General features: G+C 43.9%; 1 protein-coding gene across 3 annotated transcripts in view; it reads left to right on the top strand.

Annotated features, from left to right (window-relative positions):
- Positions 1 to 26,936, top strand: part of ALK (ALK receptor tyrosine kinase) — a 599,157-nt gene that overhangs the window by 567,367 nt on the left and 4,854 nt on the right. For all 3 annotated transcript variants that reach the window (XM_083496014.1, XM_083496015.1, XM_083496016.1), the window contains 9 exons: positions 3,677 to 3,863; positions 9,776 to 9,866; positions 10,582 to 10,646; positions 11,506 to 11,635; positions 18,608 to 18,705; positions 20,426 to 20,518; positions 21,902 to 22,003; positions 22,510 to 22,644; positions 24,147 to 24,237. In XM_083496014.1, the coding sequence (XP_083352140.1) occupies positions 3,677 to 3,863; positions 9,776 to 9,866; positions 10,582 to 10,646; positions 11,506 to 11,635; positions 18,608 to 18,705; positions 20,426 to 20,518; positions 21,902 to 22,003; positions 22,510 to 22,644; positions 24,147 to 24,237 (992 nt within the window). The remainder of the gene's footprint in view (positions 1 to 3,676; positions 3,864 to 9,775; positions 9,867 to 10,581; positions 10,647 to 11,505; positions 11,636 to 18,607; positions 18,706 to 20,425; positions 20,519 to 21,901; positions 22,004 to 22,509; positions 22,645 to 24,146; positions 24,238 to 26,936) is intronic.

Genomic DNA, 26,936 nt, shown 5'->3' with positions numbered 1-26,936 from the left:
TTTATCCCTGCCTCTGCTTCCCTAAAAGGCTCTCTTTTGTCTGTCTGGGTCAAATTATAGACGACTAAACATTCTTGGTTATGGACCATTCCTTCTGCATTCTGTGAAGTGCCATGAACATTGATGGTGCGATCATAATCTCTATCATTATCATTACTTCAAAGATATTGGTGTGTATGTTCAAATCATACCCCTGGGTGATGCTAGCTGGCGGGTGATGCCAGTTTTCCTCACAGTTAAAAGTGCAAAAACAACAACAAATACATCCTTCAAATACATTGTGCTGTTTGTAATCTTTAAAAAATAACCCTGCAAAGAAGGCCAGCACTATAGTACACTGTATTGTATACAGGGCTTCAGCCTGAGGTCCAGCTCCAAGGGCCTTCTGGCAGTTCCCTCATTGCAAGAAGTGAAGTTACATGGAACCAGGCAGAGGGCCTTCTTGGTAGTGGCACCCGCCCTGTGGAACACCATCCTGCCAGATGTCAAAGAGATAAACAAGTATCCGACCTTCCATAGACAATTGAAGGCAGCCCTGTACCGGGAAGCTTTTAAAGTCTGATGCATCATATGTTTTTTATATTCTGTTGGAAGCCACCCAGAGTGGCTGGGGCAACCCAATCAGATGGGCTGAGTACAATAAAGTTATTATTATTATTACTATTATAGATGGGGAGCTGAGGGTGAGAGAGAGTATCTGGCCTAAGGCCATCTAGTTGAGTTCATCACAGTAATGAAATTTGGTCTTGCTTCTAGGGACTAGATAAGGAACCTCTAGGACTAGATCTAGGACCTAGGACCTAGATAGCATCTTAAAAATCAGAGACATCACCTTGCCAACAAAGGTCCGTATAGTTAAAGCTATGGTTTTCCCAGTAGTGATGTATGGAAGTGAGAGCTGGACCATAAAAGAAGGCTGATCGCCGAAGAATTGATGCTTTTGAATTATGGTGTTGGAGGAGACTCTTGAGAGTCCCATGGACTGCAAGAAAATCAAACCTCTCCATTCTAAAGGAAATCAGCCCTGAGTGCTCACTGGAAGGACAGATCCTGAAGCTAATGCTCCAATACTTTGGCCACCTCATGAGAAGAGAAGACTCCCTGGAAAAGACCCTGATGTTGGGAAAGATGGAGGGCACAAGGAGAAGGGAACGACAGAGGACGAGGTGGTTGGATAGGGTTCTCGAAGCTACCAGCATGAGTTTGACCAAACTGCGGGAGGCAGTGGAAGACAGGGGTGCCTGGCGTGCTCTGGTCCATGGAGTCACGAAGAGTTGGACACAACTAAACAACTAAACAACAACAAGGACTAGATCAGGCCCACAAGCAACCAAATGGCCATTCCTCATCTTAACAAACCAACTAATCAAGCACACATTAAATTTCATTACTTTGTTAAAAATTACAAAGAAGCTGCATGTTTGTGTTGCAGGACTAATTTCCCCTCTTGGACATACACATCTTGCACTTCTGCCTTGGAATCCTGAAGGAGTCTTTTGCATAGTTCTTAAAAGCAAGAGTCTTGCGATAGGAGAAATGTGGAGGCGTGATAATAGGCTCTCAAATCCCTGCTCCTATTACTACAACAGGTTCACTCCATCAGTTTTCCCTCCACCCCTTGCACACAGCAAAGTAACTTATCTGTTGGAATAGATATAGAGCTGAAACTACAGTACAAGTACTGCAGTACTGTGTTAATCTGCCCAGAGTCAAGAACATGCTGTGGGAACTCTCATGCCCAGCTCCAATTACTTTTTCAAAGTAACTTTTTGCCTTTCCAATTAATTCTAGTCTTGTACTTTCCCCCCTAGGCATGTAATGCTCCCACAGGAACTTGAAAGGTTAAAACAAGGACTTGATGGATGAGTTTGGAATCCACAAAATGTTAGTTGCCCCCTTTAAAACACTCTCAAGGGCAGGAAAGGACCAGAAAATTAGTAAAGAAAACTAGGTCTAAAACCCTTCCAAAATTCTTCTCCCAAATATTTATTTATTCTGTGCTCCATGTGAATCAGATCACATGCGTCACTAATATTGATGGGCACTAGAGTCCACACACTTTCTGCAAGAGCCCCGTTTCAGTTTTCTACACTGGGGAGAACTAAGGCATTTCTGTGGAAGGCAAATTAAGAGCTAGACACAACTTTCACGCAGTTTGGTCCTGCACTGTTGTTGTTCTTGTTCTTGTTGTTGTTGTTTTCTTTTGCAAATAGCTGGCAAAAACCCTACCCCACACCCTGAGTCTGATAGGGACCTGAGTCTATAGCCTTGCACCTGGTATTTTCAATGGGAGGAAATCCCTTATTGACACTAATGAGGCCTTTCCTTCACTTGCAAACTTCAAGGGAGGGCTGAATCGAATCAGGTCCATTGCAGGGGGAAAGGGTTAAAGCCCTCTCCTCCTTCCATGTTATGGTTCTGATCCAGCTCAGGGGAGGGGATATACCACTCATTTGTATAGCAAACAACAGCTTTACATGAAGCCCAAAGTACCTGACAAATGCCACATCTGCTTTGGCCCTGTGGGGTATAAAAAGAAATGCATTGTAAGAGTATTTGTGATGGTTACTTCTTCTTTTCTTTTCTTTTTTTGGTACCTATAATAATAATAATAATAATTTATTATTTATACCCCGCCTATTTGGCTGGGTTTCCCCAGCCACTCTGGGCGGCTCCCAACTGAATATTAAAAACATAATACAGCATTAAACATTAAAAGCTTTCCTAAACAGGTCTGCCTTCAGATGTCTTTTAAAAGTAAAATAGTTGCTTGACATCTGACGGGAGGGCGTTCCACAGGGCAGGCGCCACTACCTACATCCATGGGCTCCTGGTTGAAATTTAAAATCTTTCACAACTAAATGGGCCATCATGCACTCTGGGGTACTAGAGGAAGTTTTACATGCTGGGAGGCTCTCAGACCCAGCACCCAGGGTTGGCACTAGTGTGGGCCCTGCTGTGGCCCTGGCAGCTCTCTGAGAAAGTTGGGTGCTGACACTGGGCGTGTGTGTGTGTGTGTGTGTGTGTGTGTGGATAGAGAGAGACATGAGGAAGAAGTACCACATGCATTCCAAAATAAATGTGGTTGCAAATAACATCCATGATGGTGCACCAAGGAGTGAGGCAGTTCCAATCTTCCACAGGGCGGGCACCACATGAATGGATGCCTCTAGTTGTGGCATGCTGTGATATCATTCAACATTCAACCCCACTTATCTCTGAGGTTGGGCGCCTTTGTGGGATGGTGCCTGCTGTGCCCCATGATCTGACATGGGACATCCGGCATGTATTTCCCCAGGCCAGCGCAACACCAAATTGGCCTCGTGCCGGCCTGGAGAGTGGATTCCAGCCTGACTGACACTTGGCTAATCACCGACTGTTGGTGTGTCCACAGCACCCCTCCCATACACCTTGCCTTGGCAGTCACTCTGTGGTGGTCTCCCTAAGCAGCACAGCACAGAACTCCATGGGCCCTAACTATCCATCAGCACTTGATTGTCTGCCTCATATGAACTACAAGTATTACATCGCCTCCTATCTTAATTTCAAAGCTGAAAAGAAACCCCAGCTTCAGACTGAGCGGCGTAGAAGTAACCAGAGCTCTTAGTGCAAATTGCTTTTCAAGGTACACTCGGATGAAAGCCCACACCCCTAACTTACTGTGCTCTGTTTCTAGTGTACCGTCGGAAGCACCAGGAACTTCAAGCTATGCAGATGGAGTTACAGAGCCCCGAGTATAAACTGAGCAAGCTGCGAACCTCCACCATTATGACTGACTACAACCCCAATTACTGCTTTGCAGGGAAGACTACATCCATTAGTGACCTCAAAGAGGTGCCCCGGAAAAATATCTCTTTGATAAGGTAAACCAGCCTCTCTGACTCCTTTATGCTCAGATGCGCTCTGCGGCAAATGTGCATGAGCAGATCCACACATGCGCCTTCTCCTTTTGTTTGGCAGTATCACACACTCATCTTTATTCACAAGCATGCAAGACCACTGCTGCTGTGGCAATGGTCTTCTGGGTGTAAAGATAGTGGAGAATGGATGGAAGCTGGATCTCTGCCCTCCCCTCAGGTTGTTCAGCCTGACAGGTAGGGAGAAAAGTTTGGCACCTGCTTCCTATGGATGATCCAAAGAGCTATCATATATAAAGCTCAGTAATTCCTCAGGCACTGGCTATAATTTGCCCAGGCTCGCTTAGACAGCACTGACATCTGGCGCAGTGACCTTTTGGAGGTTCTGCCAGTGCTTGTGACTGGGTCTCTGACAATAAAAGTGACACCAGCAAAGGCATCTGCTCTGCCAGGCACTAGAAAACCCAGATATAGCAGTGCCAGTCTAACATGGATCTGGATTTAGATGGAAAGCATTAGCAAGTTAAGGTAAATTCCAATAGGAGAAAGTCAATTTTAACCCTTATCTGTGTATTTAGATTTGTAGCTGACCCTATAAGGGTATAGAAAAGAGGGTTATATTCCCCCCCCTAACTTTGTGTGCCCCCTCACATTCAGTTGTTGCTTCATATGCTCAAACCCCTGTGTACATTAAATAATAATAATAATAATACACATGCAAATTGAAGATTTCACTAAAAGGCTATTCCTCACTGAGAGGCAGAAAAATTAAGCCCGTCAAATATGTTGGGGTCGAAAAAATCTCAAATATGGTCAGATTTCACACTTAATACAACAGCTGATTCATACCAATTAAGCAGTTAGAATTAAAAGTTGTTAACATTTTAATACACACATCCCAAAGGATTTGAGTGGCAGGGGAGGCCAGGGAAGGTGGGGAAGAAAGATTTCTGAACTTTATGCTTTTACATGAGAGTCATTACAGTCTATGGGTACACTATCTCTCTTATAACTATCTCAGTTATAAATAACAATCCTTAATGAAGCTTTATGTGTCCAACACATATGTTTGAACTGTGAATTAATTGGGTCTAACTAATTAAAATGCTCAAATGGTGTTCCAACCTCGAGGATGGGGGTGCCTAAATTTCACTTGCCACTGTTTGCACGGTTGGCTTTCAGTTAATGGTTTGTTGTAGGAAATAGGTTCACACTGTTTTGAGTTTTAGCTCCGGACTGTTCATGCTCGGTGAGCATGCCAAACTGAAGAGGGCCCAGTCTATTTCCTGTAAAAGCTACTCCTGCCTTCATCCAATGGAGGTGCAAGTAAGCCCAACCTAGTGAGGCTACACTGGGCAAGCAAATCTACCCTTCAGGTGGGTACACAATGGTACTTTCTTAGGCAGAGACCTAGTCCATCCAGCATCATGCCATCGGAACTAGCAGTGGATGATCTTCGCCGGTTCTGATATCTGAGCGTCTTTGTTCTGAAGATGCCAAAGGTTGATCAGAGAGGGCTTGTACATTCATTGAATTCTAGAGTTGGAAGTTGGAAGGGATACTGGACTTCGCCTAGCCCAAGGTTGCTCAGGGCAGCATCTGCAATGCAGGATGCCACTGTAGCATTTCTGATAAATGGCCTTTCAGGATACATCATAGGGGAGCCCACACCACCCCCAGAGGCACTCTGTTCCAAGGTCAAAGAACTCTTACTGTTTGGAAGTTTCTCCTAACGTTTGGGCAAAGTCTGCTTCCCTGCAATTTTCACCCACTGCTTCCAGCCCTACCCACAGGAGCAACAAAGAAAAAGTCTGAAGTTGGAAGCATGTGTTGCACCCAGCCCTTTGATGAGGAGGGTGTTACTGGGTTGTTGTTTTTATTTTGATTATATTGTGGTTTGATATTTTGATTTTGTTCTGTGAACCGCCCTGAAATTTCTTAGTATAGGGTGGTATATAAATTCAATAAATAACATAAAAATAATAACAAGAGTACACCATCTGCAATAAGGAATCTTAGGCCCAGATGGGCCCCAGGGAGCACTGCATTCTGACATTGCCCTACACTGGCAGTGAGGAAATCACCAAGTTTTAATCCATCTGGAGCATGACAGAGAACCCAGGGAAGTGAAAGAAGGAAGTAATGGGGAGGGTATTGAGTGCTGCACTTTACATTTGGCTTTTTAAAAAATGGTGGCCCTGTGCCAGTAAGAATGACTTTCCTGTGTCAAGAGTAATTGGTAGCTGCTATCATGACAATGTCATTTCAGCTTGTAAAGCTGTGAGGTGGTGATGCCTGTTCACTGGAGAGCATGACATGCTGTGTGATCCTACTGTAGTAAGAAATTATAGCGCAGTACAAAAAGCCAAGGAACTAGCTAGGAGCCTTAATCAAACATCTGAAAAACACAAGGTAGAAACAGCTCCTAATTTATTATATCTGCGCAGATGGAACATGGGGGGGGGGGAGAAACAGCTTTGCAGTGGATCTTGTTCCCATGTTTGAGGGGGCAAATCTCTAAATTGTCGGTTCAGATTCCCTAGTGTGAGGCAGCCTTCCTCACAGCACATGCTGTGGCACTCTTGAAATAAAGCCACCAATTGAACAGAATACAGGCCATCTAGCATTTACTAGAACCAGTCAATATCCATCAAAGAGCCAAAAAATAAAATTTATAGCAACGATTGTTGGCTTAGATGTGCTGCTGCTGCACAGGCACCAAAGGTCTAATGATGTGGCAGGATCCAAGTGCCAAGCTCTTACCAGGCTAGTCCCAGCTGGAATTGTGCATTTTAGACCATGAGAAAACAGAGGTAAAAAGAAAAACTCAGGGGGGATGCAACCACCTGTCTCCCACGCCATGTCTGCTTGACTCTTATTGCCTGTGCTGCCCTAGAAGCTTCATGGAGAAGAGAACTTTTGTCTCTACAGAGACACCACCACAGGTGATGACTTGCAGGAGGCATTCCTGCTATCAGTCCTATAAGGATTAGGCAAAGCAAGAGGCTTGTATGGTTCAAGCTGATTCTATAAGGTTGCTGTCCTCTCCCTGGCTTCTCTGCATGAGGCTCCCCGTCGTTGATTTCCATCAGACCACCAACCCGGACAGTTGTTCTGTGTATTATGGGTTTGCAACCAGCTGTTGCAAGAGCAATTGGCAGGGTGTTGTCTTTCTTTACTCATCATGGTTTGGGTCCTGGGAAAACATAATATTCCAGGACCCAAGTATTGCTATTGAAAGAAAATCCTGTGCAAAACCTACCTATGGTTTTAAATTAGCTTCCTGGAAAAGTCCTAAGCAAGTCTGTTGGCAATTTGATGACTCCACTATTGTGTACAGTATTGGTTTTTAAGTTATCAGTATAAAACTCAGCTAGACAGGTTTTGCAAGGCCCCTCCTTCTGAGACAGTCAGTCCATCACACTTGTCAGAAATCTGTCATCTCCTCCTAATGGCCCCTTAAGGTGCAAAAAAATAAAAATAAAATCCATCTCTTAGTTACTTTTTTATGTTGATTTCTGGAATAGTAATTGGCGATGTTCTTTGAGATGAAATTTGTTTTATTGATGCAGTCTTTTCCCTAGGAGAAGCCTGCCTGCATTGTTCTGTGCTTTGTGTTTATTGCCTATTTTTCTTGCTGTTTCCTGTGGTGTTTCAAGCCTGCTTTCAATATTTTCCTTTCTGCACAAATATACCCAATCAGTTGCAACTCTCTGTGCATGTGAGACATTGGGTGATAGCTCCATTCCTCCCCTTCTTCCTCTACCTACCTCCACATACAAACACGCTGAGCCTTCAACTCAATGAGCCCCAGTGGCCGTGTTCTGCCTCTGGACCCCCAAAGCCCTCCTGAGATTTGCCTGCTTCTCTGCTGCACGTACAACGTTTTTATATTTTTATTAATCAAAGGCTGGAATGAGCAGTGACACAAAACTTGTGTAATGAGCACACAGGAGAAAATCTATCTTAACAGGGTGCATGATTTATTTATTTGCTCGTTTTCTGTATTCTTTTAAATAATTAATCCCAAAACCCACTTTATAAAAATTGTTCAACATCTACAGTAATCATGCTTAGCTTTGGCACACAATTACTCTGCTGTGAGTCTGGGGTGCCATGCAGAATTTGTTACTCCCATTGTACACTTCCAACATGCTAAGGCCACGGTCTGTAGTCAGCAGTTGCAAACCACCTTAATATCCCCAGTAGATGACTTATGCCACAATAAAGATGGAGGGGTGTGATATTGTTGATTCTTTTGGACCATTCAGCATCCTTTGATGCCATCATCCATGTTATCCTTATGAGTCCATCTACCAACCATAAAACCCTTCTGATTGGGCTATGTGGGTTGGGAACTGGGAGCACCATGCTGGATGGCCAGTTCCAGAAAGGGCTGCAACGTTTGTGCTATTGGGGCCCCTAGAATAATTCCATCTTGTCTGCCATGCTTGTCAACATCTACTTGAAGCTGTTGAATGAGATCATCTGAAGATGCGGACTGAGGTGGTACCCAACTCTGCCTCCCCTTTTCATCTCATTCTAATGGGCAGTAGAAGCAGTCAACCAGTGTCATGGACTGGTTGGATGGAGAGGAATGGTGGGAGGAGCCAGCTGGGGAATCGCCAATGGAAGAATGGGAGTGGTGGTGGGGCAACAGTGAGTGGTCAGAGGGAAAAGAGGAAGACTGGGAAGAGTAGTTGTCGGAAGTTGATGACTTGTCTTCTACCTCTACTGTCAGAGGAAGAACGCCTCAGACTGCCAATTGCTGGGACTCACAAGTGGGGAGATCACTCAAGTCCTGCTTGCTGGCTTCCCATAGGCTGGTCACTTTGAGAACAGGACCTTAGAATAGCATAGGCCTTTGGCTGATCCAGCAGGGCTGTTACAAATTTCCCTCACTTTGTCCTATACTGCATATGAAAATAGGATTTTGCCCATATTGCTTCCCTGCTCCCTGCACAATGTATTATAGCAGTGGGGATGGGGGGAACAGTTCATCTTGCTTACATTTAGAGTCAGTTGAATGGGACCCCAGGGGTCATCCAGTCCAATCCCCTGCAATGCAGGAATCTTGCCCACAACATTACAGTTTCATTACAGAATCCTGATCAAGCCGTGGCTATTTTAATCTTAGTCAAGGCAGCCCAGCATATTCCCTTTTTGTTGGGAGAATGGACCTTCCCATAACTCAAGTATAAGTGATCAGCTGCCATAGTAGATACCATAGTTAGAGATGGTTGGGGTTTGGGGTTTGTTTGTTTTTAAGCAGCAATATATTATGGGTAAGTTGCACTAATGAGGCCTTTGCGTAACTAAGGGGTTGGCCAAGTACAGGTGATTTATTGCCATAGTAGCTAATGGTCAGAGATGTTGTCTGGAAGCAGCAAGTCAACATAATGTATAATGTGTCATTATGCGATTATTCTTTTTGTTTTTTTAAAAAACTTTCCTTTTTCTAGGAGCCAAAAATGATTAATTCACAGTGAAAACATATACAATGCGATTTAGTTCTGGGGTGGACTTCAGGGTGTTGGAACACCACAAATTTATGCATAAATACAAATTCTGAATATTTCATCAGCATCTGTGCCACTTAACAAGGGAGTTGAGGGTGTTGCTAGTGGCAAGTTCCTCTGCGGAGTGTCTATTAGTGCCAATGGTAACATTACATTAACAGTACTCCATGTAACCAGTTTGTAACATGCCATAAAGCGGGAAGCAGGCATGAGCAACACAAAATCTCAGGGGTGCAGAACTTCTTTCTCTTTCCCTAAATGAATTTTCCCTAAATGAACATTTGACAGTGTGCATTCAAGGGATTTACGTAGGCCTAACCTTTCTCTGTTTTGTATGAAATTGACATATTGAGATATGTGTGGTATTTTAATCCTCCTTCCATTTTCTGATTTGTCTAGGGGTTTAGGCCATGGAGCCTTTGGGGAGGTGTACGAAGGTCAGGTGGTTGGGATCCCCAGCGACCCCAGTCCCTTGCAAGTGGCTGTAAAAGTAAGTGGAAAAACCAGTGACCAGTGTCCGTGGTGGTGGTTAGGTGCCATATTTCATCAAATGAAAGCAACATGTCTGAGTTCACTATCTTGGTTTCTCCTGATTATGGCAGGTTGGGGAAACTGAAGAATCTAGAATGTCTCTTCAGAAATCATTATCACTTTTAGTTCAACACAATGGTAGATTTTTAATTCCCAGGCACATCTTTAAAAACTCCAGTTAGTTGAAGAATATCTGGGTGTTAGAAAGGATCCTCTAAGCCAGGCATGGCCAAACTTGGCCTTCCAGATGTTTTGGGACTACAACTTCCATCATCCCTAGCTAACAGGACCAGTGGTCAGGGATGATGGGAATTGTAGTTTCAAAACATCTGGAGGGCAAGTTTGGCCATGCCTGCTCTAAGCGATAGCATGATTTCCTGTTGCCTTCCAGCCCCTTCCCCTTCTGCATTCTGATGCTTTCTAGGTTTACAGCCGTTCTTGTGGGTGGTTCCATCAACAGACAACTGGAGTTTTTTTCTTGCTTGGAGACAGAGTGATGGGAAAACAGGTTTCTGCCTGTTTTACAGCTCTTAAATACAGAGTGCCTCTGTCAATAAGAAAGGCAGCAACTGTAAAGTTTCCTTGTGAGAGGAATGGAGTCTATAATAGGTCCGTGCAGGTCCATGAGAAGGACAGTTTGTTCACGTTTTTCCTCTTGCTTCTTTCTTGTCTAGACTTTGCCAGAGGTTTGTTCAGAGCAAGACGAGCTGGATTTCCTCATGGAAGCTCTAATAATCAGGTGTGTTAATTCAAGTTGATCAATGGCCTTTCAACCTCAGCAGAATTAAAAGCAGTGGGTGGGGGAAAATGTTGGACTGCTTTTATGCAGGTGAAAATCATCTCAATAATACATAACATTTATATAATGCTTTAAGAGCGTTCAAAGTGGTTTTTCTTGTTGTATTTCTTACAACAACTTTTTAAGATAGGTCAGCATTATTTTCCCCAAATTACCTGAGGTGGGACTGAAGCTGAGAGAAAGAGGGCATTGCCTAGGAATTGTTGTTGTTGTTGTTTTATTTGTACCCTACCCATCTGACTGGGTTGCCTAGCCGGTGAGTTTATAGCAGGAACAAGATTCTCCCACAGTGTCTCTTTGGCCGCTAGGCTTATTTAGTTCATAAAATTTATACATGCTTGACTGTAAACAAACAAACAAACAAAGCAGTTCACAAAAAGATAAAAGAAGAAAATCAAGGAAAAAAATTACAGCAATAGCTTGAAGCATTCAGAAAGTTACAATATTAAAACAGGTTAAAATTCACACCAGCTTTCTAAGTATCTGGGTAGGCTTGTCTACACAATCATGTTTTTACCTTGTTTTACAAGAATGACACCACTTCAAAAGGAATAACATTTTCCAAAGCAAATGCATCCCCAAACTCAGCCCTCCAGATGTTTTGGGACTACAATTCCCATCATCCCTGACCACTGCTCCTGTTAGCTAGGGATGATGGGAGGTGTAGTCCCAAAATATCTGGAGGAATGAGTTTGGGGGTGTCTGGGCTAGATCAATAACTGAAGCTATCAGGATCTCAAGTCTGCCCAGCAAGTATTTACCGTTTGATTTAAAAGCTGTTTCTTCATCTCCTTTTCAGCAAGTTCAACCATCAGAATATTGTGCGCTGCATTGGGGTGAGCTTGCAGGCTCTGCCACGCTTTATTCTGCTGGAACTCATGGCTGGAGGAGACTTGAAATCTTTTCTGAGGGAGACGCGGCCTAGGCCGGTAAGGAGGAAACAGTTGCTTAATGCTGGTCCCTTGTCTCCAAGTAGGTCTCCCTTGGTTAAATGTAGCTTAATTTTCTTCACATATCTCAACTGCTTCCTTTAAAAGAATCTTTGTGGGGGTTTTGTGGCTCTTCCTCTCCCACCCTTTCTTGAACTTTAGAGCTGTTAGGGGAGATATATGAACACAAAGCAGGTCTTGTGCTGATGGGGTAGCTGAGCAACACTTCACCATGCAACCAGCTTGCACCAGGATCCATAGGTGCCAACTCCCTGGGCCCCTGGGTGCCCGATCACCCACAAAATTCCCCATGAAGGGGCTGGGCAAGCACAAATTTTGGTGCCAGGGCCATGCATGCTGCATGGCACCCATGGCCCCCGGCACCCACGGTCACGGGGCCAAGCTGGCACTCCTAGCGAGATCTTTGAAGTGATCTTCTGCCTCACTTGAACGTAGGGGAGTGTGCATTAAGAGAGAATCTACCACCATTCTAAATATCAGCATGATAAAGCTGCAGTTGTTACTCTACCGGTTTCTCAGTTCTGGACTGGATGAAAGGTACAGATCAGACTGTTCCTACTGTTTCAAAATTTGCAAGTTTTCAAGGTATATAGCACTCTACCTCACTCATGAATAAATAACATTTATGCATTCATTTTTTGAAGTGCTGCTGCATAATTTTGAGAATAGAAATCTTGCTAGAAATATTGAACAAGGAACTGGTGTAGTGTAGTGGTTAAGAGCGGTGGACTCATAATCTGGGGAACCGGGTTCGCATCTCCGCTCCTCCACATGCAGCTGCTGGGTGACCTTGGGCTAGTCACACTTCTCTGAAGTCTCTCAGCCCCACTCACCTCACAGAGTGTTTGTTGTGGGGGAGGAAGGGAAAGGAGAATGTTAGCTGCTTTGAGACTCCTTCTGGTAGTGATAAAGCGAGATATCAAATCCAAACTCTTCTGGTGTTACAGGAAGAAAATGTTTGAAAAGGGCACCAAGGAGTCTGAGTCTTTGTTTGAGGATGCTAATAGCATTGTTACCCTATAAAGGTGGTCTGGAAATATGTCGGTTCCCTTTGGCCAAAGAAAGACAGCAGCGTCATGGAAAGAGTTCACATTTATTGCAGACTGCATTAAGAATAAATGATCCAAAGAAATTCTCCAAATTCTGGACCCTGAATACAAAATTCAAGAAACTTTTATAACATTCTGTTTACATGGCTAGCTCATGAACGATCCCTTTCAGCGACATGATTGGATAACAGAATGTGTGTACAGCTTGTGGGCTCCCCATGTTCACTTCTAATTGGTCTGCAAAAAATACGCTCTGTCTACTATCTGTACCATGGCATCAGATAGTTTATAAATTCACTCTTCATCTGTCTCATGCAAAATGTTGCATTTTTGGTAGTCTGTTACATGAAGTGGTCAGTTTGGAGCTTCTAGTCTCTTCAAGGCCACTTCGCCTTTCTGGTATGTGAAGCTGATAAGCGACACCCTGCTTATTAGCAAAAAGACAGGTTGAGGTGCATTAAAAATCTCTGCTTAGCTAGGTATATACTTTTATGCAGAACAATGGCACAGATACATTGTGGTTGTGACTGAGAACATGTTAATGCAGGCTCAGCACTTAGCCGGCTGAGGTCAGCTGCGTATCAGAAACATGTTCTGTGACACAGGGTGAGAACATGTCAGTATAGGGGTATTCTGTACTTCACCTTCCAGCAAGCCTGAAGGAACTTGGCAGTTCTCCTGCGTTTCTAATCGGCAAAACCTCTCCTTGGTGTCCTGCTAGCTGCTAATAGCGGAGTGTAAGCTATTGTTCAGTAGAAACTGACTCAAACCAGAAATAATAGTGCTGTGAAAGCAATGTATGTTCAGAAATGCCTGTCTGCTGTGTTGACCCCAGTGAGTCTCATTCCCCTGGGTTCCCCAGTAATGACACTCAGGTATCAGCATACGTAGTTCTTTCATTTTAAAACGTGTTTTTCAAATTACTAGAGAGTCTTCCCATTACTGACCAGCACCGACTTCATGAAAAAGATAACTTCGTATAATTGCTTTTTCTCCTGTCATGCAGAGAAATTGCAGCCACTGCTAAATAGTGACTGTCATGTCAGAACAGATCCAGGGTGTAATGAACTCACATAGCACCCAACTTTAGGGAAGCTGAAATTATTATTATTATTATTAAAGACACAATCCGTTTTAAATAAAAGCTGATTTAAAGGAACTGAAGAATATAAGAAGAGGCTTGCCTGATCAGATGAATGCCATCTAGTTCAGCATTCTGCTTTGCTAAGCTCCCAAGCCGGACTGAGCACAATAGCTCTCTCCTGCGCATGATGCCATTCTGAGGCATGCTGCCTCTGTTACTGGAAGTAATGTAGCCACCATTTGTAGCACACACTGATATCCTCCATCAATCTTTAAATCCCCCTTTAAAGTTGGTGGCCTCCATCATTACATCTTGTGGAAGCAAATTCCGTAGTTTAACTTGAAATGTTGAAATACTTTATTGTCACTTGTACAACTTGTATACAGTGAGATTAGACGAGCACCCCCCCCCTCAGCTCTCTTAGTCTTAATTCCCCTTGTTTACTGACGCACACCTACCAAACCCGAAAGTCAGTTGCCCTGTTGTTATCTTTTCATTCAGCAGCCTAACAGCCCACGGATAGAAGCTGTTCTTTACCCTGTTGGTGCAACTAATCATGCTTCTATATCTTCTGCCTGAGGGCAGGAGATCAAGAAAGTGCCGGCCAGGGTGTGAATCATCCCTGAGAATTTTCCTCACTCTCCTGAGGCAATGCTCTTCCGCTATTTCATCCAGCGGATTCACGGGACAGCCCATAATATCTTGTGCTGCATTCACCACCCTCTGTAGGCACTTCCCATCAGTTGATGTCAAACCAGTGATTTGCACTATTTGAAGAATTACTTCTTTTTACCTCTCCTGGATCTCCCAATCTTCAGCTTCATTTTATGACCTTAGGTGCTAATATGTGAGGAAAACCTCTTTGTCTCCACTTCCTCCACACCAAGCACAATTTTGTATAACTGTATTACATCCCCACACAAACTCACATTTTTAAAAACAAAACAAAACACCCCAAATATTGGAACATTTCCTCAATCTGCTTGCTTTGTTTGCACTTTTCCCAGTTGCACAACTATCATTTTTGGGGTGCAGTAACCAGAATTGAACAAGGTACCCCAAATGTGGTCATTTTTTAGATTTGTAAAAAGGCATTACAATATTGGAAATATTATTTTCAATCCCTCTCTTAACAGTCCTGGACATGAAATTCAGCTCTTTTTTACAGCTGCTGCATATTGGGTCAACCTTTTCACTAAGCTATTCTCCATGAGCCCTCTCTCCCTGCCAGTTATTTATCTCAATTAATGTATATTTTTCGCCCCAGCATGTATCACTTTGCACTTGCTTGCATTTGCCATTTTAATCCCCATTCACTCACTTTAGAGACATCCTTTTTAATCTACTAGCAATCCCTTTTTGTTTTGTTTTTACCACCCTGAATAATTGGTGCCACCAGCAAAATTAGCCACCTCAGATTAAGTCAACCAATGCACACCATAGGGAATCAAGGCTGTGTATAGTATTTTATTTTTTTCTTATGAATGCTTACAGTATTATATTTGATGTATTGTTGTTGTTGTTTCCAACACTGAGTACAAAATGTCACCCAATATTCTGCTTTTTAACATTTGGCTACTCAAAGCTATCCCTGTGGCTGCTCAAAATGAGCTTTCATGGTCCGCATAACAACTGACGATGATACTTTGTGCATCTGAAAAAGAGAGATCTGGCCCACGGAAGCTTGTGGCTCAACAAATGTGCTAGCTTTCAAGGACTTGTTGGTGACATCTGCATAAAACATTGATTATGTATGATTAGCAGCTAGGGAGATGGAGATGAACCTCCGTAGGCCTGAGCAAAGTATAGGGCTTGCGTGTTCCTCCTCCTACATGGCCAAAAGAACCAGGAATCCTGGTTTGCAACAGTTAGTTAAATAAGCCAGCTTCACAAACCGTAGCTTGAAGTTGGCTTGTTTAACAACTATTGTTTGTTGTAAACCAGGATTCCTGGCTTGTACGTAACGCTAGACGAAGATTGTTTGACAGCAAAACTAAACTCGGCAGAAGCCCTCCTGGGCAGAAGAAGGGGAGGTAGAAAGATGAGGGTCCAACACTCATACGTGTAGTGATAAACCGTGGTTTAATGTTACACAAAAACAGGGCCATAGAATCAGAGTTGAAAGTGGGCTCATAGGTCACCTTGTCCAATCCCTTCCCACGCAAGAAAAAAGCCACAGTGTTTTTTCTGCAGCAAACTAACACAGTTATCCCTCTAGAATTATTCATAGTGAGTTTACACAATCAATATGTGGCTGTTTTTCTGTGGTTGGTTTCTTGGATTGAGAAGCAGGCCTGTAGATGTCATTTTTAAACGTTGATGCTCTCTAGCTAGGAGCGCAAGATGCTTTGTATTGTTGGTTGTTGCGCGTCACAACACAGTGCATGAGTCCTTACAGCTAAACACGTGGCAGAAAACAGGGACACATAGTGACAGAACATAGCATTAGCCAACCTGAGCTACGAAGAGCGGTGGCTAGTCATAGAGCACTGCATTAGCTCTCTTAACACAAATATGATAGGGTAAGTCAGACCACAGCAGTTCCTACTATAATGTACAAAAGCAAGCACCATGGAGAAAACTAGGGAAAAACCAAACACATGACAGGATCTTTGGAGAAATAAATGAGACCTCAAAGCTCTGGCAGGAAAAATGTGCATCCATGTGGGTTTTAATACAAACACAGACCCTTGTGGAATACAGATAAGAGAGACTTCTTTGACTGTGTAAACTTGCACCAGCAATCTGAATCAACAGTCTGCTAAGACTGTATTTTATTTTATGTTTTATTATATTTTATATTCACTGAATATGATTTCCTTCACTTGCATTTCACCTTAATTCAGAAAATTCTCTGTTGGAAGGTCATTATTTCTCCAATATGACATAAGACTGATAAAGGCAGAGACCCAAAGCTGTCCAGATTCTTGAAATTGAAATGTGCAAATACTCTGAACATAACAAACTCCTAAGGTGTTAAAAGACTTCTCTGCTCAAGGGTTTTTCACATAGAAAAGCAATCAGGAGAGGTTTTTGGTAGATAAGCAGTAATTTCCCTTCTTTGTGTCCTGCAGCATGTTGCTCAAAGCAGTGATTATGCTGAACAATGGAGTCAGTTTGTTTTGCGGTCACCTTTCGGAAGGTTTGACCTAACAAGGGGATGCGTTGCTTTAATGCTCCCAGCCCTTCCCTCCCTCCAAGCCACAACCACACAGTTTCCAGCTGGCTGCATCATCCCTTCATCTGGGGAGCAAGAGCAGCAAGGAGCTGCAAAGTGAATTTCCTTGGCATTTCAAGGCTACTCCAGTGTGCTGCATCTCTGTACAAAATGGGCCCAAACGCTTCATGTCTCAAACAAATTACCCTGCTAAATTGCCCTTGGCAAAAGAAGAGCCTCTACTTTAGCGGAGACCAAATAAAAGGCAGCAGAGGCGCTTTTCTGCTTCAACTAAGAGTTTTACATAAAACTTAGCAGTAGCCTTGCCTACCTGGTGAGGGCAATCCTAATGTCATCACCTGGGTCTGTTGTACCAAGATTGCAGAGAGATCCACGAAGGGACAGCACAAAGATTTACACAGGTACATTGATGCTGCTCTCTCCAATCTTACATACTCAAAGAGTAGGGCAGGTAAGGAAGAAGAGCAAAAGAGGGTGCTTATGACAGGAGTGTTGTGTCACATCTGTTCATATTTTGCTTTTCTTGGGTATCAATAGTTGGACGAAGCTGGGGATTGTTACAACTTTGAGGTATAGAGTTTCCCTCTCAAGCACTTTGGAAGGGAAAGCCAATGTTTGGCACAAAGCTTTCTGACTTCTTACAGAAGTGCCTGTACAATATATCTCTGCTGCTGCACTAGATTGGGATTAGGTTCTTAGAAGCCTGTTTTACCTGATTTTCGCTGTAATCAGTGCGGTCTCTCTCTCCTGGACATAAACGCAGACTAGAAGACAATATGCACTTCAAATCTCCCTCTCACCAACTTAGAAAACAAGAAAAGTCCTGCTGGAACAGGCCAGAGGCCCACCTCAGCTGGACAGCAGTTTCTGTTCTGGCCTGTGTTCACCACAATCAGTGCTGTTTCTGTTCCACTGCAATTTGGTTTCCACCCAATACTTGCTGCCCACTATTCTACATACTTTATGCAACTTACATTCATTTCAGTGTAAAGGAAACATTAAAACAGTGATGAAAAGTCATGTTTGCTGATTTAAGCACAAACTATGTGATTGAATACTGATCGTATTCACTTGACTGATTTCTGTTCCTGGTCATAGACAAACACTTGAAACTTTTTGTCAGAATTCTCTGACATCCTTACATCTAGTCCAACATCCTGTTCATACAAAGGCCAAACAGATGCCTGTAAGATGCCCAGAAGCAGAATCGGAGAATAGCAGCCCTCGTTCACTTTCACGCTTAGTTCCAGCATAGTGCCATTATTAGTACATTTGATATGAATTGTCTCAATTAGGATAACTTCCCTCTTTAAAAATGCTTTTCATGCAGGTTGCAGATGGTGAGGGATGGTGGAGAAAAGGTTTAAACGGGTGTGAAATGGGTGCCCAGGACACAAGAGGATGGTCTGTGGAGGTGCTGAGGGCAGTGTGATCGTGCTCCAGCTAGTGAAAAAGCAGCACTATCTTTGCAGCAGTGCGAGCTTCAATGTGTGCCTTTAAAATAAATGCAAACTGGAGTTTCCAAAAGGGTTAGGAAACAGATTCAGCACCTATTATTGTAGCCACGCAGCTCTTTGCTTAAAGTGATCAGGTTTTGAAGATAATCCTCTGAAGCGTCATACTTTGCATTATTTCTTTAGAGCCAGCCCTCTTCTCTAGGCATGCTGGACTTGCTACATGTGGCTCGCGACATTGCTTGCGGCTGTCAGTATCTGGAAGAAAATCACTTCATTCACAGGTAAGTAGCAGAAGCATTTGTTGCTGAGGGACCACTTCCAAACGCCCTGTGTGACTGACTTAGCTTGCGAAAGGACTAACGGGAGAATAGGAGCAGGAAACGGGCGAGGATGGTTGTGCACCACTGCCCCCTAGAGGTTCAGAACATTTTATATATATATATATAAAAGGGAAGTTTGAGGAGCAAATTAGGTATTATATTTTCGCTGCGGCATAACAAGCTTTTGAAAGCATTTTCATATATGGCATTTCCAGCACTGTTTGAATAACTGTCGCTCTAATCTCGCTGTTCAGCCAAGGTGGGAGGGTAGAGCCCAGCCAAGGTGGGCTCTGTGTGTCTGTGTGTGTTTAAACCAGTTGGTGGAGAAGAACGGACAAAGCCATTCCTTCTACTTCAGCTTCTGGGGTCAGTGGTGCAGCTAAAGTCAAAGAGGTGCAGGTGGGGTCCAATTCCAAGGAGTTGACCAAATGCCCCCACAGAGAACAGCGGACGATAGAGGTGGTATCAGACAGGCCCAACATCAGACCTATGCTAATATGGGGACATTGGGGGTCACTAGGGCTGATGCTGATTGGCACAGTATCCTTTTTTTATAAATAATAAAAAAAAAAGCTGGGAACATAAGCTGGCCAGGCAAGGGCATGGTTACAGGTCTTCGGTTTAAATATACATTGTCCTTCTCTGCATACAAAACGATGCTTAGTCCCAAGTTAGACTTCAGGCTTTGCAAAGCAGTGGAGCTACCACCGCATCCACAGCCTGGCCACTTGCATGGCAGAAGGTGGGAGGGGCAGGCAGATTGGGTGCCCAATCCCTGTGCTAGCTTTAGGCTTGTGTGGCAATCGGGCTTGGATCAAAGCTGGCTTGGGATGCAGCAGACCCTGGGCTGGGTCAGCCCCTCCCGACCCTTTGATGCCTTGGTCAGTACCTCGGTCAGTATCCATCAGGCTCTGCTGGCAGAGGTACCACCAACAGGCAGAAAGGGGAGGTCTGTACTGGTGGAGTGACGGTGGCTGAGCCAGCAGAAGTGAGCAGAGGGATGCCTCTGATGTGGGGGGGGGGGGAGAGAGAGAGGGAGAAATGTTAGTTGTGTGCTTCACAAAAGGAGCAATATACATGGTTGTCTGAAGGTGTCAGCCTGTCCCCCATCAGACCATTAAGACCAGGGTCTTAGTGCTGAGGGCCTTCTGGCGGTGAGGTCTCAGGAAACCAGGAAGAGGGCCTTCTCGGTAGTGGTGCCTGCCCTGTGGAACACCCTCCCATCAGATGTCAAGGAAATAAACAACTATCTGACTTTTATAAGACATCTGAAGACAGCCCTGTTTAGTGAAGTTTTTAACGTTAGACGTTTTATTGTTTTTAATGTTCTGCTGAAAGCTGCCCAGAGTGGCTGTGGAAGCCTAGCCAGATGGGTGGGGTAGAACTAATACATTGATTATGATGATGATGATGATGATGATGCACTACTGAGGTGTGTGTGTGTGTGTGTGTGTTTTAAAGCTAGCCCCACTGGCTCTCAAATTCATCAACTGGAGTGATTTGTGGAGCTTTAAATCTTGTGCTGCTGAGTCTCCCGTACTGGTTTTCTCAAAAAAAAATAAGAAGAATGAAAATGTTCAATAGTCAATTAGTTTTGTCCTTAGTTTTCCCAATAAGTTGAGCCGTTGCTCCTCCAAGGGCAGTTTCACATGCTTTTTCTCCTTTCCTTTTTGTTTCTTAGAGACATCGCTGCTCGAAATTGCCTCCTTACATGTAAAGGCCCTGGGAGAATAGCTAAAATTGGAGATTTTGGGATGGCCCGGGACATATACAGGTAAGAGAACACAGCTTATTATTAGCTCCATCGAGTGGAAGCCTACTCCATAAAAAGGGGTTGGTTTATCTGGCTTAACTTCTTTCCAGGATCTTATATTTTTGCCCTGGACTTGTAGTGTTTCCAGATCCAACTTGCAGACAGTATTAGCATTTGCTGTGACACTGGAGACTAACCCCAACTTCCACAATTCACGTTCGGAGTCCATCATCCTGCATTCTGTTGTGAGTGCATCCTCAGCCACGCTCCCATTTCTCCCTTTCCCCCCCTCCACTCTTGTGTTCTGTTTTATACTCCTTGGTGTTGACCCTGTCACTTTCAGTCTCTATGTCAGTGTCATTAGTAAATCTCTCTAGTTTACAGCATATAAAAGAGGGGGAAAGGTCAGGAAAATGTAATTACCCAATCTGGAATTTATCCAGGGCGGTTTGGATTAATGATTCTGCAGTTACAGAAAGTGCCAGGAAGACTTTAGTGACTGTGTGTGTGGTCAGGATTTCTGCTTACATCTCATCTGAAAAGCAACACTCACAGTGCCCTCTAATGTCAGGCTGGAGAACTGCTTCATCACATGACGCAATGAAGGGCCACTCAACAGTTTTGACAGATGACTTACCCTTTTACTTAACTTAGCTGTTTAAGAACATTATTCATTATAGTAAAAATGTGGCATAAGATTGGAACAGTTCATACCTTTATACAGTGCTTTTTTCTGGGGGGGGGACACAGGGGTATGCATGTTGTTAACATGTTGTGAATCTAAGCTTGGCCTCATTGAGGCGCAATACTTCAATCTGAGTAGGAAAATGAGAGTGCCTCTAAACATTTGGGGGGGGCACTGCCTTTTTAAAAACTGCAAACGGGGTGGGAACCAGTTTACTTGCGGGATCACCTTACCCCAAACATCCCTGCATCAGCACTTGGTGCTTCCAGGAGGCTGGGATCACTGACCATCACTGCCTTTGGCTGTTGCCAGCCTCCTCTGGAGAAAGGATATGGGAGCCAACTGTATGTCATTTAGCCTGGTGAGGAAATTCCTGCCCTCTGAACTGTATTTAAGCCAGGCTCCTTGGAGTGCAGGAAGGACCGGTATCAGAAACTTTAATGTCAGTTTACTCTAGTTTTGTGCCTTGTATTTAAACCTAGATTGCTGAGATTATTTTGTAAATATTTTTTAATTTACTGCCATGCTCTGTAATTCATACGTTTAGATGTTTTAAATGTTTGCTGTAAGCCACTTTGAGCATAGCTCGTTGTGGAGAAGTGGCATATAAGTTCACCCAGTCAGTCAATTCCACAACAATGAGGGTCAGCCTCCATGGTCACATGACTGTGCACTCATGTCTGATTTCATCTTCTAAATTCCCCCTGCTTTCTCAACAGAGCCAGTTACTACAGAAAAGGAGGGTGTGCAATGCTCCCTGTCAAATGGATGCCCCCCGAGGCCTTCATGGAAGGGATATTTACATCCAAAACGGATACCTGGTGAGCCTGCTCCGTATTTTCCATCCAATTTTCAAGCCACCTGCTGCCAGTTGGTTAAATGTACTGTAGCAACCACGTTTCTTCTGCAGCAACCTATGTCCTTTCTTCAAGAACACAAGGATCCTTCCGACGTTACATTTAGCCATGTAGGATCTGCAGTGCTTTCCTGCAGTGCTAAGTAGGATCAGAAGTCATATGGAAGGACACCATATAATGACTCCTTTCCAATGCCAGCATTGCCCTTCCCAGGAATTGAAGCACTTAGACAGCAATCACGGCGTGTTGCAAACGCTTCTCATGTGACCTGAGACTTCTGATCCTATGTGGAAAGAAGAGACAGCATAATAACTCTGATGCTGCCGAAGGACCTCGCAGTCAACAAAATCAGTCGTGAATGGGTGTACCACATGACAGGCTTTTTGCCAGTACTGGCCCCAATCCAAGTATATCTGCGTAGTTTTCAGTGTATCTATCTGTGACCATATTTCTTTCTCTTTCGTCTCCAGGTCATTTGGGGTGTTGCTGTGGGAAATATTCTCTCTCGGGTATATGCCCTATCCCAGCAAAAGTAACCAGGAGGTCTTGGAGTTCGTAACAAGTGGAGGAAGGATGGATCCACCCAAAAACTGCCCCGGCCCTGTGTAGGAAACTTTTAAGGATCTGCTTGCTCCATGGGTTCAACTTGTCATGTTCTGGCATCTCTTCTCATCCTGTTTACTCTGCAAAGATTGTTTTCCAGTATAATATATTTCACCAATCTGCTATAACGACTGGAACCTGCAACGAAATGCTGCAGAGCAGCATATTCAGAGTTCCAGCCAGCCAAGTTGTTTTCCAGGATGTGCCATTCCATTGCATCCTGCCGCCCCCCATCCCTGTATTCCATCTTGCACACCACAACCCACAACAAACCAGCAGCATTCTATAACCACTGACCATGCTTCTCAGTTTTTTTCCCTGAGGATTGTTTTGGAGAGTGGGAGAGTTCTGCAAACCCTGAAGTCCCCCCAAGCCTCTGATATGTCCCTCTTTTTCATGGACGGTGCCATTAGCCTCATAAAAATTTGCTTCACTATTTTCTGTAGGATAAATTCTTTCATTAGCTGTAATGGTTTAACTTTGCAGTCACTGTCATTTTGGTGGGTACTAACTACCAGTTGATGCCATGTTCAGAGTCCTCATCCTCTTGTAATAATTCAGGAGTCTTCACCTTCGCTTCTCTTACAAATGGCCTAAGAGCCTCAAATTAAATTTAATTCACATAACAATATATGTCCTGATGCTTCCAGGAAATGAATCATCAAGGTCCCTGCTGTGTTTCCCCCTTACGTAGGTAGGCATTACAGTGGTGCCTCAGGTTAAGTACCTAATTCGTTCCAGAGGTCCGTACTTAACCTGAAACTGTTCTTAACCTGAAGCACTGCTTTAGCTAATGGGGCCTTCTGCTGCTGCCACGCCGCCAGAACACAATTTCTGTTCTCATCCTGAAGCAAAGTTCTTAACCTGAAGCACTATTTCTGGGTTAGCCAAGTCTGTAACCTGAAGCGTATGTAACCTGAAGCGTATGTAACCTGAGGTACCACTGTATTTGAGTAACAAGCTACTAGGTAACCTGCTCCATCTCAAGCACTTTTAGCCAATTTTTGGTGTGGCTCGGTTGAACTAAGTTTGGCCAAATTTCAGCTATGTTATTCCCAGGGACACAATCAGAACTCTATTTATGAACTAAGCCCCCTCCCTCCAATGTTACTTTTGATTTGATAGTGAGATAAAATAATAATTGAGAAAACACCAGCTTCAGACATTCTATGTTTAGCAATGCCTGTCCCACTGCTAACTCACAATAGTGTCCTCTGTGGCCAGGAGTGCCCTATAGCAGCTTAGTCTTGTTTGCCTTAGTCCCTTAGCCTGGGAAGGGCCATAGCTCAGTGGCTGAGTGCACGTCTTGCATGAAAGGGCTTGCAGATTCAAGCCCCGCCATCTACAGAAAGGACTGTTGCTTGAAACCCTGAAGAGCTGCTGCCAGTCAGTGTCAAGAATACTGAGCTACTAGACCAGTCGGTTTGATTCTGTATAATAAATAAGACAGCGTCCTAACCCACTCTCCTGCCATTCACCATTTGGTCTTCTGCTCTCATTGCAGGTATCGAATAATGACGCAATGCTGGCAACACCAGCCTGAAGACCGGCCAAACTTTGCCATAATATTGGAGAGGATTGAATACTGCACTCAGGTATCTATAACATCTCAGGGCAATTATTTTATGCTGTTTCTTCTAAGAAATGCCAGAAGGAGCACATGGAAAAGAAACAATGGGTGAGCCAAGACAACCAGAGCACAACCTGGTGCCAATGTCTCTGACTCTTGCCTAACCCCTTCCCCAGACCACCTGAAGAGGTGAATTCAGTAGCAATGCAAACTATATATGGGAGTCATTATGGATCAAATGTGAAGTGCCCAGCAAGAAAACAAGCCAGTGTTCCTTTCAAAACTTGCCTTGAGGCAGGGTGTGATGGTGATTAGGGATGGGTGTCTGTGTGTGTGTGGATCCATATGTTGGATTGCAAAGCGGACTCCTCACCTGATTTGATCCAGGTAGATTCTGAATTGGATCAGATCATGAATCCATTTCAAAAGCTGCAGTCCTTGCTACAAGGAGTCTGAGGGCTTCTGCTCTGATAATTTTTTTATTATTATTTCCGTTGAAGAAGTTGGGTTTTCCAGACACCCAAAGCCTGGCTTGGCTGGCACATGGGACTTGGTGAAATATCCTTGCTCTCCCCCGTGCAGTTCCCTTTGAGAGTGGTGGAATGATCTTAAGTCCCGTTGCTTTCAGGGGATCTTGCTCTGCTCTGTGCAAAGTGCATGGCAGCAAGAAACCACACATTAGCTGCTCCAGGCTCATCTGCTTGCTCTCTTTCCCCACTAGAGGGAAAGGAAGAGGAAAGCCACGTGCCAACAGGTCCAATGACCAAACTGGTGGGACAGCATCTCCTTTTTGTCAATATCTATGAAAGCACGTCAAAGTGCAAGTAGATAAATAGGTACCGCTCCAGTGGGAAGTTAAATGGCGTTTCCATGTGCTGCTCTGGTTCACCAGAAGCAGCTTAGTCATGCTGGCCACTTGACCCGGAAGCTGTACGCCGGTTCCCTCGGCCAATAAAGCGAGATGAGCGCCGCAACCCCAGAGTCGGTCACAACTGGACCTAATGGTCAGGGGTCCCTTTATCTTTACAGTGCCCATTTGCTTGCCCTCTTCTTCTGGGTCCAATCCACATGATCATCCAGAAGGAGAGAGTGCAAGGAAGGCAAGGGGAAGAGGCTGTGTTCTTCTGCCTCCTCGATCTGGTTACTGTCTGCATGCTTAGAGGGTAGCTGAATAGGCAGCAACAGCAAAGAGAAGGAGCAACAGCAACAACACAGGTAGCCAAATAAGCTGTGTGCCTGCTGCATTGTTGTGGCAATAGGAAGTGCCCCATGATCCTCACTGCTGGTGCTGTTCCTATCCTTCTAATCTATCCTTTCTACGCACATCCAGTGACACAGCTCTGTGATTTATTGCAGAAAATCCAGGGGCAGCAGAGCCTTCAGTGCTTTCAAAACCGATCTCTTGGCCATTAGTGCTGTCCAGTAAATCCACACTTCTTTAGAATACCCTGCATTGAAGGAATACATCCCAGAATCAGATGCATGAAGAAATATTGCGCTCATTTAATATTTATAACCCACTTTTCTTCCCTAAACGAAAGTCAAAGTGGCCAACAGAAAAGCAATCAATGCAATAATGCCAGAATTGTTGAATTGTAAGATTCATCTAAGTATGAGTTGATAGTAGCTCCTTACCTCTTTGTCCACTGCTACTGGGAGCAAAAAATAATTTTGCTCTCAAGAAATTTATATTTTGCCCCACCCTAACATGTCTGAATGAGGTCATCATTTTTCACCAGATCTGCAAGACATTTAAGTGTTCTACTGCATAATTACATATATTATTCAATAGTAGGTTTGTTATAAGACCATTCAAAGAGGCTTGCTGGATCAGGCCATGAGTCCACCTAGTCCAGCTACCTCTTTTCCACAGTGGCTAACCAGAAGCCTATGGGAAACCACAAGCAGAGCATGAAGGCAATTGCCCCCTCCTGCACCGGCCCTCTAACAACTGGAGCCACTGAGATTCAATTCAGTCCACATTTAAAGGTGAACGTACCTAATTCACAGTTTCCCAAACAATAAGAGAACTGAAACACATATATCCTTTTAAATGTGCACTTCTCTGAATTTTGTAATGTAGTTCTCCAGGTAAGTAATGTGCATCAAGATTCATATACTGGGATAAAATGTCAATAAAAATGCATATATTCTTGGGTTTTTTAGTGCATAGTTTTTTAGGAGAAATTGCTTTGCTAGGCAAGATTGCATTCAAGGGTGGAATTCGGTGGCTTGCTGTTAGAAACATTTTGTCATGGAAAGCATTTCCAATTGCTTTCCTCCTCTCTTCTCACCCTGTACGCTATTCTGGGGGTTCTCCCAACCTCCCCAGAGCCCCTTTTTGGAGGCATGAAGGCACATGGGAGGAAGGAAGGGGGAGGAAGCAGACACAAGGCTGCTGTTGACAGGACTCAATAGCTGACTCCTGCCCCAAAGAGTGTTAAATGCTGGTGAAATTTCATGAGGGTTTTAAGAAAACTGCAAACTGAAAATGTGGCAAGCTGAACTTAAGATTGGAGAAATGAGAAATTGAGAGAAACCAAAACTGATCGATTCAACCATCTCTACCCAAGTATGGAGGTTACCTGGCCTAACAGGTATATAGATGCGCTTGCCCTCTATAGATTTGTCCAATTGCTTTCTGGCAGTGAATTCCATAAATTAATTGCACGCTGTGTGGAAGTAGTTGTTCCTCAGAGCTGTCCTGAAAGTCAATTTTATTGG

The sequence above is a fragment of the Podarcis liolepis genome (genome assembly GCF_965112155.1).
Source record: "Podarcis liolepis genome assembly, chromosome: 3".
NCBI classification, from domain to species: Eukaryota; Metazoa; Chordata; class Lepidosauria; order Squamata; family Lacertidae; genus Podarcis; species Podarcis liolepis.
The sequence above is the reverse complement of the archived record's forward strand: the minus strand, read 5'-3'. Positions and strand labels throughout refer to the sequence as shown.